The 14,753-nt window shown below is 45.3% G+C and overlaps 1 protein-coding gene across 1 annotated transcript in view; it reads left to right on the top strand.

Moving 5' to 3' along the window:
• Positions 1–14,753, top strand: part of LOC139420789 (Rap guanine nucleotide exchange factor (GEF) 6) — a 132,567-nt gene that overhangs the window by 102,682 nt on the left and 15,132 nt on the right. The window contains exons 20-24 of the mRNA XM_071171056.1: positions 455–695; positions 6,792–6,900; positions 7,030–7,313; positions 9,613–9,824; positions 12,621–12,744. Coding sequence (XP_071027157.1) covers positions 455–695; positions 6,792–6,900; positions 7,030–7,313; positions 9,613–9,824; positions 12,621–12,744 — 970 coding nt within the window. The remainder of the gene's footprint in view (positions 1–454; positions 696–6,791; positions 6,901–7,029; positions 7,314–9,612; positions 9,825–12,620; positions 12,745–14,753) is intronic.

Below are 14,753 nucleotides of genomic sequence, written 5' to 3'. Positions count from 1 at the left end.
CGCTTATCGTCCTCCGCTATTCATGTCTCATTGTTTTACCCTGCTGATGTGTGTGTAATGGACCACAAGCACTTTCATGTGCAAGCAGAGAAAGTATGAAGTGCTTGTTCCCTTTGGCATATTGGGAAATGCATCTCGCGTGCGTATCCCTTAGCCACGAGGGCGGTTTGCTTCCTTATTTTTAACTTTTGGGTTACCATGGAAATTGTAAACTTTTTTTTGTTGTTGTCGGAGACTTATTTTGGGTCACTATATTTACGCTTCTGTATGAAAGAGATCTGCGTCCCAAACGGCACCATGTTTCCTATATAGTGCACTACTTTTTGACCAGAGCTCTTTGGGTCCTGGTCAAAAAAGTAGTGCGCTCTGTAGGGAATAGGGTGCCGTTTGGGACGCATTCTGGTATTCCGTCCATCCTAAGTCTTCGAAGCTGTTCTTCTCCTCCACTCGTCAGACATTCCAGACCAGGTGATCCGGGTGTTCAAGGCTGACCAGCAGAGCTGTTACATCATCATCAGCAAGGACACCACGGCCAAGGACGTGGTCAGTCACGTGGTCAACGAGTTTGGCCTGAGCGCGGCCCCGGAGAACTACTCCCTCTGTGAAGTGTCGGTCAGCCCCGAGGGCGTCATCAAACAACGCAGGCTACCTGACCAGCTCTCCAAGCTGGCTGACCGCATCCAGCTCAACGGCAGGTAAGACACTGGACTGGGATCAGATTACCCCACCCCAATCCTATCTTTTAACCTTAAAGGGATACACAATGGGATAATATGATCTGACCCTGTATCAGTTGTTTGGTGAAACCTCTTCCCAGTTGGTTCCTCTCAGGTCTGAAAATGAGTTAGATTGTAATGAGACGGGGGGACTGCTAAGCCTCCTCCTTCCTCCCCCATCCCCTCCTCTTCCTTCCCAGAAATGCCCTCGTCAGTTAAAATGTCTGCCCTCTCTGCCGCCGCTCTCCCTCTCTGCCGCCGCTCTCCCTCTCTGCCGCCGCTCTCCCTCTCTGCCGCCACTCTCCCTCTCTGCCGCCGCTCTCCCTCTCTGCCGCCGCTCTCCCTCTCTGCCGCCGCTCCTCTCGTCACACATCAGACTCATCCCAACTAGGTTAACATGAATATTTGATCCTCTGTCACTGTGTGTGTGTGTCTGTGTGTGGAATAATTCATACATACACAGCCAGCGGCAGCACACAGAGCCCTGGTGCCTTATGGGTAATAGACAGCCCCTTGGCGCCGGGCAGCGGCCAAAATAGAGCAGCCTAGGCTAGACAATGGAAGTCGAAAGATATTCTTGTCTAGTATATACTGTTGCTTATGTAGACAACAGTATATAAAAAAACAATATATACAGTTGAAGTCGGAAGTTTACATACACTTAGGTTGGAGTCATTTTTCCAACAATTGTTTACATACAATAATCTGTATCACAATTCCAGTGGGTCAGAAGTTTGCATACACTAAGTTGACTGTGCCTTTAAACAGCTTGGAATATTCCAGAAAATTATGTCACTGCTTTAGAAGCTTTGGATAGGCTAATTTACATAATTTGAGTCACATGGAGGTGGACCTGTGGATGTATTTCAAGGCCAACCTTCAAACTCAGTGCCTCTTTGTTTGACATCATGGGAAAATCAAAAGAAATCAGCCAATACCTCAGAATGAAATGTGTAGACCTTCACAAGCCTGCAAGCCTGGTTCATCCTTGGGAGCAATTTCCAAACTTCTGAAGGTACCACGTTCATCTGTACAAACAATAGTACGCAAGTATAAACACCATGGGACCACACAGCCGCCATACCACTCAGGAAGGAGACGCGTTCTGTCTCCTAGAGATGAATGTACTTTGGTGCGAAACAGCAGCAAAGGACCTTGTGAAAATGCTGGAGGAAACAGGTACTAAAGTATCTATATTCACAGTAAAACGAGTCCAATATTGACATAACTTGAAAGGCCGCTCAGCAAGGAAGAAGCCACTGCTCCAAAACCGTGAGCAGAACTGAAAAGGCGTGTGCGAGCAAGGAGGCCTACAAACCTGACTCAGTTACTCCAGCTCTGTCAGGAGGAATGGGCCAAAATTCACCCAACTTATTGTGGGTAGCTTTTGGAAGGCAATCCAAAACGTTTGACCCAAGTTAAAACCTCTTAAGTCTACCCCTTCCTTTTTCGAACATTCTGTTAAAAATCGCGCAACTTTTCAGCGTCCTGCTACTCATGCCAGGAATATAGTATATGCATATGATTAGTGTGTGTGGATAGAAAACACTCTGAAGTTTCTAAAACTGGTTAAATCACGGCTGTGACTATAACAGATCGTGTGTTTCATTGAAAAACGCAAGAAAAACTGCTCTCTGAAAGCTAAAAATAATTTCCATAAGTCACTTTCATGGGTTGTTAAAAGGGGACAATTTAATATCGACCTGCATGCAATTCATACAAATTCCACACGATGTCGCCATTGTCGTCATTTTCAATGGAATTTTTTGTTGGAAAATCCAACTATCTGGATTCCGTTTCTTCCGGTCTCCACCAGGATGTTTTCAATGTGGACATTGGCAGCCATTGATTTGCAGACGAGGAGCTATTGAATATACATCGCCCTGTAATCATTTTGATAGATTATAAACGTTTACTAATACCTAAAGTTGGATTACAAAAGGATTTCGAAGTGTTTTGTGAAAGTTTATCGTCGACTTTTTTAATTTTAAAAAATGACGCAGCGTTTAAAAACAATGTTTTTTTCTGAATGACACAGCTTCCATAGAAAGCTATTTTGGGTATATATGGACCGATTTAAACGAAAAAAAGACCCAATAGTGATGTTTATGGGGCATATAGGAGTGCCAAGAAAGAAGCTCGTCAAAGGTAATGAATGTTTTATATTTTATTTCTGCGTTTTGTGTTGCGCCGGCTAAGCTATATCTTTGTTTACATCGCATTCAGGCATTTTGGGGTGTTGCATGCTATCAGATAATAGCTTCTCATGCTTTCGCCGAAAAGCATTTTAAAAATCTGACTTGTTGGCTAGGTTCACAACGAGTGTAGCTTTAATTCAATACCCTGCTTGTGAATTTTGATCAAGGTTTGAGTTTTAACGAGTACATTTAGCATTTAGCGTAGCGCATTTGCATTTCCAGGTGCCTAGTTGAGACATATGCGTCTCAAGTAGAATCAAGAAGTTAAACAATTTATAGGCAATGCTACCAAAATACTAATTGAGTGTATGTAAACTTCTGACCCACTGGGAACGTGATGAAAGAAATAAAATATGAAATAAATCATTCTCTCTACTATTATTCGGACTTTTCACATTCTTAAAATAAAGTGGTGATCCTAACTGACCTGCCTTGCGAAAGTATTCGGCCCCCTTGAACTTTGCGACCTTTTGCCACATTTCAGGCTTCAAACATAAAGATATAAAACTGTATTTTTTTGTGAAGAATCAACAACAAGTGGGACACAATCATGAAGTGGAACGACATTTATTGGATATTTCAAACTTTTTTTAACAAATCAAAAACTGAAAAATTGGGCGTGCAAAATTATTCAGCCCCCTTAAGTTAATACTTTGTAGCGCCACCTTTTGCTGCGATTACAGCTGTAAGTCGCTTGGGGTATGTCTCTATCAGTTTTGCACATCGAGAGACTGAAATACATACATACATACATACATACATACATACACACATACACACATACACACTTTTTTTCTATTGTGGAAGGTTAAAAATAAAGGGAACACTTAAACAACACAATGTAACTCCAAGTCAATCACACTTCTGTGACATCAAACAGTCCACTTAGTTATCAACACCGATCGACAATAAATTTCACATGCTGTTGTACAAATGGAATAGACAACAGGTGGAAATTATAGGCAATTAGCAAGACACCCCCAATAAAGGAGTGGTTCTGCAGGTGGTGACCACAGACCACTTCTCAGTTCCTATGCTTCCTGGCTGATGTTTTGGTCACTTTTGAATGCTGGCGGTGCTTTCTCTCTAGTGGTAGCATGAGACGGAGTCTACAACCCACACAAGTGGCTCAGGTAGTGCAGCTCATCCAGGATGGGACATCAATGCGAGCTGTGGCAAGAAGGTTTGCTGTGTCTGTCAGCGTAGTGTCCAGAGCATGGAGGCGCTACCAGGAGACAGGCCAGTACATCAGGAGACGTGGAGAAGGCCGTAGGAGGGCAACAACCCAGCAGCAGGACCGCTACCTCCGCCTTTGTACAAGGAGGAGCAGGAGGAGCACTGCCAGAGCCCTGCAAAATGACCTCCAGCAGGCCACAAATGTGCATGTGTCTGCTCAAACGGTCAGAAACAGACTCAATGAGGGTGGTATGAGGCCCTGACGTCCACAGGTGGGGGTTGTGCTTACAGCCCAACCCCGTGCAGGACGTTTGGCATTTGCCAGAGAACACCAAGATTGGCAAATTCGCCACTGGCGCCCTGTGCTCTTCACAGATGAAAGCAGGTTCACACTGAGCACATGTGACAGACGTGACAGTCTGGAGACGCCGTGGAGGACGTTCTGCTGCCTGCAACATCCTCCAGCATGACCGGTTTGGCGGTGGGTTAGTCATGGTGTGGGGTGGCATTTCTTTGGGGGGGGGGGGGGTGCACAGCCCTCTATGTGCTCGCCAGAGGTATCCTGACTGCCATTAGGTACCGAGATGAAATCCTCAGACCTCTTATGAGACCATATGCTGGTGCGGTTGGCCCTGGGTTCCTCCTAATGCAAGACTATGCTAGACCTCATGTGGCTGGAGTGTGTCAGCATTTCCTGCAAGAGGAAGGCATTGATGCTATGGACTGGCCTGCCCGTTCCCCAGACCTGAATCCAATTGAGCACATCTGGGACATCATGTCTCGCTCCATCCACCAACACTATGTTGCACCACAGACTGTCCAGGAGTTGGCAGATGCTTTAGTCCAGGTCTGGGAGGAGATCCCTCAGGAGACCATCCGCCACCTCATCAGGAGCATGCCCAGGCGATGTAGGGAGGTCATACAGGCACATGGAGGCCACACACACTACTGAGCCTCATTTTGACTTGTTTTAAGGACATTACATCAAAGTTGGATCAGCCTGTAGTGTGGTTTTCCACTTTGATTTTGAGTGTGACTCCAAATCCAGACCTCCATGGGTTGATCAATTTGATTTCCATTTATCATTTTTGTGTGATTTTGTTGTCAGCACATTCAACTATGTAGAGAAAAAAGTATTTAATAAGAATATTTCATTCATTCAGATCTGGGATGTGTTCTTTTAGTGTTCCCTTAATTTTTTTGAGCAGTGTATTTAACCTTTAACTTGGCATGTCAGTTAAGAACAAATTGTTATTTTATTACGACGGCGCACCCCGGCCAAACCCTCCTCTAACCCGGACGACGCTGGGCCAATTATGCGCCGCCCTATGGGACGTCCGATCACGGCCGGTCGTGTTACAGCCCAGGATCAAACCAGGGTCTGTAGTGACGCCTCTAGCACTGAGACGCAGTGCCTTAGACTGCTGCGCTGCTCGGGAGCCCACCGTTTTACATTCAACATCTGTTGTGTGTTGTATTATACATGTCCCTCTTTCCAACATCCCTCTCTTTGTTGCCCCCCTTATCCATGAAAATAGAGCTGTGCCTAGTCGACCTGTTGGGACTTCTCTATGCATTGAGTAACTGACCCTCGATCTGACTTGGTGGGTGATACACAAGCTTAGCCAGCAGAAACCCTCCAGTCCTCACTCCTGACAAGCCCAAACACTCATCTAGCCAGGGGAGTCTCCCCAACCAGCTCCAGCATCAGCCCCAGTGGCCCTCCAGTCAGACCCAGACGGCTAGAAGCAGCAGTAGGCCTCCTTCCAGGGGGCCAAGCAGCAGAGACCTAGCCCCCTCTACTGTACCCATCACTTATTCAGATCCCCGTCCCTGATGCCTTGAGTTGGCAGGGTCGGCCAGGGCATTTTAAGTACACATCAAGTACGATAACGGGCGCCCGGACGTTGCCCATGAAAAGTGGCACACTGTAAATGTATTGCTGGCCGCTGCGTTGCATTCTAGGTTTAGCTGTAGACATATTTTGGCTCCATTAAGAAGCGCTAGTCCAATGTGCTGCTTTTGGACGCTCTCCCAGAAAAGGGCATCGGGGAGATGTGTCTCTTTCTCTCTCTCTCACCCACCCATGGGAAAATGTATGGCTGTAATGGATCACCACTGTCAGGCCCTCTCGCTCTCTCTCTCTCTCTCGCTCTCTCTTGCTCTCGCTCCCCCCCACAACACATCTTAATACTGCTGCTGCCCTGGTGGTGTCGACCAGTATACATAGTAGTTGACATAGTATACAGACAATAACGGCGGCACGTTTATTCATGTGGTTATATATTTTCTAATGATAATGATGCATTTTATAACTAAGCCATAAGATACCTCTGGGGTTTGTGGTGTTTGACCAACGTACCACTCTGCGTTGCGTCGTCCCTACGAACAGCCCTTAGCCGTGGTATATTGGCCATATACCGCAAACCCCTGAGGTGCCTTATTGCTATTATAAACTGGTTACCAACGTAGTTAGTCATTTTCTGTCATTCCGTGATATCCCACGGCTTTCAGCCAATCATCATTCAGGGCTCATAATAACTCATTTGGCGTGAATAAATAAAGGTCCCGTATCGTTTCTAGACGTGGTCTTGATGTTATGTCTGCTTTGTAATCAACACGTGGTTTTCCCGGTATTAACCTTTACTATTACCGTGTGTGTGTGTCCCCCCCCACCACCGCACCCCCTCCCTGTCCCCAGGTACTACCTGAAGAACAACATGGATACGGAGACGTTGTGTTCAGACGATGACGCCCAGGAGCTGCTGAAGGAGAGTCACATCACCCTGCTCCAGCTCAGCACGGTGGAGGTGAGTGTATCTGGTGTATTTATGTGTGTGTGTATTTCTGTGTGTTTAACAGAGGGGTTGAAGACCGTACAGCAGCAGACACGTTCCCCGTCTCGTATGCGTTAATAAAGTCGTCGTGCTGTTCTGCAGGTGGCCGCCCAGCTCTCCATGAGGGACTTTGAGCTGTTCCGTAACATCGAGTCCACCGAGTACGTGGACGACCTCTTCAAGCTACTGGACTCCTCGGGGGGAGTCCAGCAGACGCGCCTCAAGCAGTTTGAGGAGGTCATCAACCAGGAGACCTTCTGGGTCGCCACGGAGATCCTGAGGGAGCCCAACGCCATGAAAAGGATGAAGACCATCAAACACTTCATCAAGATTGCTCTGAACTGTCGAGAGTGCAAGAACTTCAACTCCATGTTCGCCATCATCAGGTGAGTTAGTTGGGGGCTGGAGACCAGTCCCTCCCTCCCAAGGCAACACTCCCTGTTCTGTTCTCTATCTGTTCCCATTCTAAGCAGTTCATTGCATATTGCATCTGCGTGCCCCGCAATCCTATATCTGTACCTACGACTTATTGCCTGTCCAAATTGAGTCCCAAAACAGTTATTACATTTCTGCTTCGTTATGTTGTTAACTCTGCCTTCTATGGTTTGGCTACATTGCGCTTCTGTTGTCCGCAGAGGATGTCCTCTGAGAGCTTTCTGACAAATGGGAGTCTGGTTAGGCTCACTGTGGTCTCCTCACTCAGCCATGGAACAGCCTGGCTGCCGGAGCGCGTGCGTGTTTGCCTGACTCTGCATGTGTGCGTGTCTGTATGCATCTGTGTCGTGTGTGTTCCCTACTGTCTGTGTCATCCAATGTGTAACGAGGCCCTCTGCCTCAAGCCCTCTTTAGAGCAGTCAGATCAGTCAGTTCCCCTGCTGGCTGATGGACTTGGCTGGCTGATGGACTTGGCTGGCTGATGGACTTGGCTGTGGCTGGAGACTCCACTTCAGAGCAGAGAACAATGAGGGTAATTCTAGAGCAGCGCTGCCAGGTCTGTCAGGAGAGGGAGGGGGTTGGGGGGGAGGGAGGAGAGGAGAGGAAAGAGGAAACACCCATCATAATTTTCTGCTCTCTAAATGAATCTGCTCTGAGGTCACAAAGCCACAGGACCTCATTGAGGAAATGGGAAAACAAACACTGAAGATGCATCGTTTTTGGATGGCATGTTTTGTTGTGAGCGAATGAGTCATAGGCTTGGGCAGTATACTATGTATACTGGGTTATTTTGAAATACAGACGGTATGATTTTCAATACTGTAAAAATGAATTATATATTATAAAAACAAAATGCAGGGGGAGTGGTACACCACTGCTTTATAACTAACTATAAGTTCATATATTTGGCATACCTGAGACAGTTATCTCCAGCTCAGTTGTCAAGCTATGGATTTAGTTTGCTAACTTGCTAGCTAAGTGGCTAGCTTGCAAGACCAAGCTTCATGGTTTCCGCAGAGACAATAAATCCCCCCCTGGATCAAGATCCCTGCTGCCTGAAGTTGTTTTGTGCTTAAAATATATATATATATATTTGGAAAGAAATAGCGCCCCTTGTGTGCACTGCCGGTAGTTTTTTATTGAACCTTTTTTTTCCCTCCAATTTTAAAGTGCGTTGTAGATCATTCCACACTTAAGGTGAAAAAACTCAAACTAAAAGCAGATCGACCCATCTCAGTAGAGATGGAACGGATCTCCAGAGTTGGCTGTCCATGAGCCCGGGTCCAGTATCCTATACATCTATAGGTTAACAATGAGGTAAGGTATGGCAGAAATGTAAGCAATACAGCTTTATACACCAGTATGGTACAGGAACGGTATGAAAATCTGCATACCGCCCAACCCTAGTGAGTGAATGGGTGTACATTCAAGAAAGAGAGTACTCCTCAATTGTGATAATGTGCATCATCCCCTAAGTGGTACACATTGCTTTCAGCTTTCACTTCTGTATTCCCTGAAGTGTGTCTCTGTACTGTGTGCATGTTGTGTCTAGGCTGGTCTGGGCAGTGGAGTGGTCATCTGGCCAGCTAGCCCCGCTTCCCCACTCCTCTCCCGTTCAGTTCAGTTCAGAGCGGACTCACCTTTTCCTAGCCTCTGGGTGTCTCTCATGTCGTTTCCTTTCCTTGCTTCCTCTCTTTCATCTGTGTTGATGTGAAAAGACTGAGAAGGTAAGAGGATGAGGTCTAACAGTGGGCTGCCTCTCACTTGCCCACTTTATTTAGCTAAGTGTGGATGAAGGAAAGTAGACCCGGGCAGAAAACCACTGGAAAACCACTGAAGGAGAGTTTTGAGCCCTAACCAATCTCTCGAGTGTCCTGTCCAGGGTGTATATCAAGCGGCCTCACGCCCACGCTGCAGATACAGGAGATGGGCTGTTGTTGCCCTATAGGCCATTCTAGCTTGGACAAGGCTTACCTACCTTACCATCTCTCCTCTTTAGCTGTGGTCTGAATCCTAACCCCTGAACTCTCTTCCTTGTCTCCTTCCCAACAGTGGTCCGAACCCTAACCGCTGACCTCTCCTCCTTGTCTCTTCCTCTACAGTGGTCTGAACCCTAAACCCTGACCTCTCCTCCTTGTCTCTTCCTCTACAGTGCTGAACCCTAACCCCTGACCTCTCCTCCTAGTCTTTTCCTTGACAGTGGTCTGAACCCTAACCCCTGACCTCTCCTCCTTGTCTCCTGCCCGACAGTGGCCTAAATCTGGCTCCAATAGCTCGTCTCAGGTCATCGTGGGAGAAGCTGCCCAGTAAGTACGACAAGCTGTTCCGCGACCTACAGGACATCTTCGACCCGTCCAGGAACATGGCCAAGTACCGCAACGTCCTGAGCAGCCAGAGCATGCAGCCGCCCATTATCCCCCTGTTCCCCGTTGTCAAGAAGGACCTCACCTTCCTACATGAAGGTATGGATGCCTTTCTCAGTGCCTGCCTAAAATACCTTAATCTTTGGAAACCATATCGGATTAATTTATTGGTCACTCTTTACTTGGATAGTCCCATAAAGATGCTCTACAGATGGTCATACTATCAACAAACCATAAGCAACTGCTTGCTAAGGTTAGAAAAAGGGTTAGGTTAGAAAAAGGGTAATCAGGTCAAGATTAGGGCTAGGATAGGGGTGAGTAGATAGTTAGTAGAAATGTTGTTGACAGTTATTGGACATCGACTGAACATCTATAAACCATCTGCTCGGGATTATCCAAATAAAGTGTTACCTGTTTATCTAAACTTTATTCATACAGGCTTGTCGGATTAAGATGTTATACAATATAATTTGCTAGAGCGACCTGTCAGTGATTTAACCTCTCTGGGATATTCGGGACGGTAGCGTCCCACCTCAACAACAGCCAGTGAAAGTGCAGGGCGCCAAATTCAAAACAACAGAAATCCCATAATTAAAATTCCTCAAACATGCAAGTATTTCACACCATTTTAAAGATAAACTTGTTGTAAATCCAGCCACAGTGTCCGATTTCAAAAGGCTTTACGACGAAAGCACACCAAACGATTGTTAGGTCAGTACCTAGTCATAGAAAAACACAGCCATTTTTCCAGCCAAAGAGAGGAGTCACAAAAAGTAGAAATGGAGATAAAATGAATCACTAACCTTTGATGATCTTCATCAGATGACACTCATAGGACTTCATGTTACAAAATACATGTATGTTTTATTCGATAAAGTTCATATTTATATCCAAAAATCTCAGTTTACATTGACGCGTTACGTTCAGTAGTTCCAAAACATCCGGTGATTTTGCAGAGAGCCACATCAATTTACAGAAATACTCATAATAAATAATAAACATTGCTAAAAGATACAAGTGTTATGCATGGAATTTTAGAACCACTACTCCTTATTGCAACCGCTGTGTCAGATTTCAAAAAGCTTTACTGAAAAAGCACATCATGCAATAATCTGAGTACGGCGCTCAGACAACAAAACGAGCCATACAGATATCCGCCATGTTGTGGAGTCAACAAAGTCAGAAATAGCATTATAAATATTCACTTACATTTGATGATCTTCATCAGAATGCACTCCCAGGAGTCCCAGTTCCACAATAGTTGTTTGATTTGTTCGATAAAGTCCATCGGTTATGTCCAAATACCTCCTTTTTGTTTGCGCGTTTAGCCCAGTAATCCAAATTCATGAGGCGCGAGCAGACAGTCAAAAAGTTCCGTTACAGTTCGTAGAAACATGTCTAACGATGTATAGAATCAATCTTTAGGATGTTTTTATCATAAATCTTCAATAATGTTTCAACCAGAGAATTCCTTTGTCTTCAGAAATGCAATGGAACGCAAGCTAACTCTCACGTGAACGCGCGTGGTCAGCTCATGGCACTCTGGCAGACCTTTGACTCATTCAGCTCCCATTCCCCCCTCCTTAACAGTAGAAGCATCAAACAAGGTTCTAAAGACTGTTGACATCTAGTGAAAGCCTTAGGAAGTGCAATATGACCCCATAGACACTATATTCGATAAGCAAGGAGTTGAAAAACTACAGACCTCAGATTTCCCACTTCCTGGTTGGATTTTTTCTCAGGTTTTTGCCTGCCATATGAGTTCTGTTATACTCACAGACATAATTTAAACAGTTTTAGAAACGTCAGTGTTTTCTATCCAAATATACTAATATATTAGCAACTGGGCCTGAGTAGCGGGCAGTTTATTCTGGGCACCTTATTCATCCAAGCTACTCAATACTGCTCTTCAGTCCCAAAGAATTTAAGGTCATTGTTTTGACTGAAACCTCATCATGTTGACTTTTCATGTTGAGTTCTTAGCTAGTTAAAGTCCAGTGTTTTTACATCTAGACTGTTGCACCTTCCGCCAGTATACTCTTATTGGCATGTATTGTATTAGCATATATACAGTGAATCATGCCTAACTCAGGCACTCATTAGACAAAGGACTAATCTTCTGTCCATTAGCTACATTAGCATTTCACAGACTTGCTGTTTAAGATGGAAAAAGCTTTCATACCATATTGGGGTCATTGACATGTTGTTTCCGGGCGGTTTCCATATGGGCCTTGGTTTTTCCACTTCCCCCTGGCTCAGCTGAAACCGAGGTCACTCACAAGCTTGCTCAGGGGGTTTTTACTTCTGCTTCCCTTTCTGCTTCAGCATCCCGTATGAGACCAAGTTAGAACAACCACAGAGATTTCGGTATTATGCAAAGTTTAAAAAAAGTCAAAACATGGTGTAGTACTAAAACAGGAAATGGATCGTTTGGTGATTGGGATGACAGATGGAAGACGTTAATGACGTGTATTGTGATTTCCCTATTAGCGTGTGTTTGCCGTTATCTCCTCACAGTGAGATGTGTTGCACAGGCCAGGGAACCCATTGTTATCACACGGTGTGTAGAAGTGTAGATGATGCATGATAATGTGAGAAGTAAATCAATCACTCCCATCTAATGCGAAAAGCTGTGAGAACACATGAACAGCTACACATTAAGTGGCACACACTCCCTTCTGGTTCAAAAACCAGCGCTTGGCTCTTAAATGTAACCCAATTAAACAGGCTGAAGGAGGGAACCAATCATTAGTGTTTGAGTGTTATATCTCCAGCCCCATCCCTCAGATATTTACCGAAACAAGTGATGGTCACCCCCCGCTTTGTTGTTTTTATGAAAACCTAGATTGCACATTTAAAGTTGAAGAAAAGCTCACATGACTGTTTTCGCCGCAGGTAATGACTCTAAAGTAGACGGTCTGGTGAACTTTGAGAAGCTGAGGATGATCGCCAAGGAGATCCGTCACGTTGTCCGTATGACCTCAGCCAACATGGACCCAGCTCTTATGTTCCGACAGAGGTGGGTGCTCGCTCCCCTGGCTACATTTACTGCCCTTAAACACAGATCTAGTTTAGCCTTTTTAGATCATATTGAATAAGATTACATGGACTTGACCTGATCCTAGATCAGCACTCTCAATCCTCTCAACCTCTCCCAATCCTACCCTTAACCATTAGGGGAATGAAATAATAGCTGATAAGGTATCAGGGGGTAGAGGTGTCATCTGCCTACTCTCCGCCCCCTGTACTACCCAGTGTGTCCTACAGTCCAGCCTGTCACAGACAGTGCATGCCTGCCCCCTTCAGGCTCCCTCCACACCAAGCAGCACCAGTTTCCCCCTATACCGTGCGTTCGGAAAGCATTCAAGACCCCCTGACATTTACCCACAATTTGTTACGTTACAGCCTTATTCTAAAATGGATTCAAAACAAAACAAAATCCTCATTAATCTACACCCAATACCCTGTAATGACAAAGAAAAAACAGGTTTTTAGAAATGTTTGCAAGTGTATATATATATATATATATAAAAAAAAAGGAAATATCACATTTACACAAGTATTCAGACCCTTTACTCAGTACTTTGTTGAAGCACCTTTAACAGCGATTACAGCCTTTAGTCTCCTTGGGAATGATGCTACAAGCTTGGCACACCTGTATTTGGGGAGTTTCTCCCATTCTTCTCTGCAGAGCCTCTCAAGCGCTGTCAGGTTGGATGGGGAGTGTCACTGCACAGCTATTTTCCGGTCTCTCCAGAGCTTATTTTATCGGGTTCAAGTCCGGGCTCTGGTTGGGCCACTCAAGGACATTCAGAAACTTGTCCCAAATCCACTCCTGTGTTGTTTTGGCTGTGTGCTTAGGGTCGTTGTCCTGTTGGAAGGTGAACCTTCGCCCCAGTCTGAAGACCTGAGCGCTCTGGAGCAGGTTTTCATCAAGGATCTCTGTACTTTGTTCCGTTCATCTTTCCCTCGATCCTGACTAGTCTCCCAGTCCCTGCCCCTGAAAAACATCTCCTCGGGCATGATGCTGCCACCATCATGCTTCACCGTAGGGATAGTGCCAGGTTTCCTCCAGATGTGACGCTTGGCATTCAGGCCAAAGAGTTCAATCTAGGTTTCATCAGACCAGAGAATCTTGTTTCTCATGATCTTTGTCCTTTAGGTGTCTTTATGGAAACTCTAAGCAGGCTGTCATGTGCCTTTTACTGAGGAGTGGCTTCTGTCTGGCCACTAACATAAAGGCCTGATTGGTGGAGTGCTGCAGAGATGGTTGTCCTTCTGGAAGGTTCTCCCATCTCTGCAGAGGAACTCTGGAGCGCTGTCAGAGCGACCATCGGGTTCTTGGTTACCTCCCTGACCAATGCCCTTCTCCCCCCGATTACTCATAAATGCTGCAGAAATATTTTGGTACCCTTCCCCAAATCTGCACCTGGACACAATCCTGTCTCTGAGCTCTACGGACAATTCATTCGACCTCGTGGCTTGGTTTGCACTGTCAACTGTGGCACTTTTATATAGACAGGTGTGTGCCTTTCCAAATCATGTCCAATCAATTTGAATTTACCACAGGTGGACTCCAATTAAGATGTAGCAACATCTCAAGGATGATCAATGGAAACAGGATGCGCCTGAGCTCAATTTCGAGTCGCATAGCAAAGGGTCTGAATACTTATGTAAATAAGATATTTGTTTTTTATATTTTCATAAATGTGGGGGAAAAAAGTATAAAAAGCTGTTATGCTTTGTCTTTATGGGGTATTGTGTGTAGATTGATGAGGGAAAAAACAAGTGAATACATTTTAGAATGAGGCTGTAATGTAACAAAATGTGGAAAAAGTCCAGGTGGTCTGAATACTTTCATAATGCACTGTACATCCATTCTCAAAACAGAAAGTATACACACACCCATCTCTCACACTTCTCACTGCTACTGGACAAGGTGGATTCACAGAGTTACATTCGGCATGAAATGTCCCACACACACACACACACACACAGACAGAGTTGATGTGGGGAATGTGGAGAGTT

Source organism: Oncorhynchus clarkii, chromosome 12 (genome assembly GCF_045791955.1).
Source record: "Oncorhynchus clarkii lewisi isolate Uvic-CL-2024 chromosome 12, UVic_Ocla_1.0, whole genome shotgun sequence".
NCBI lineage: Eukaryota > Metazoa > Chordata > Actinopteri > Salmoniformes > Salmonidae > Oncorhynchus > Oncorhynchus clarkii.
The sequence above is the reverse complement of the archived record's forward strand: the minus strand, read 5'-3'. Positions and strand labels throughout refer to the sequence as shown.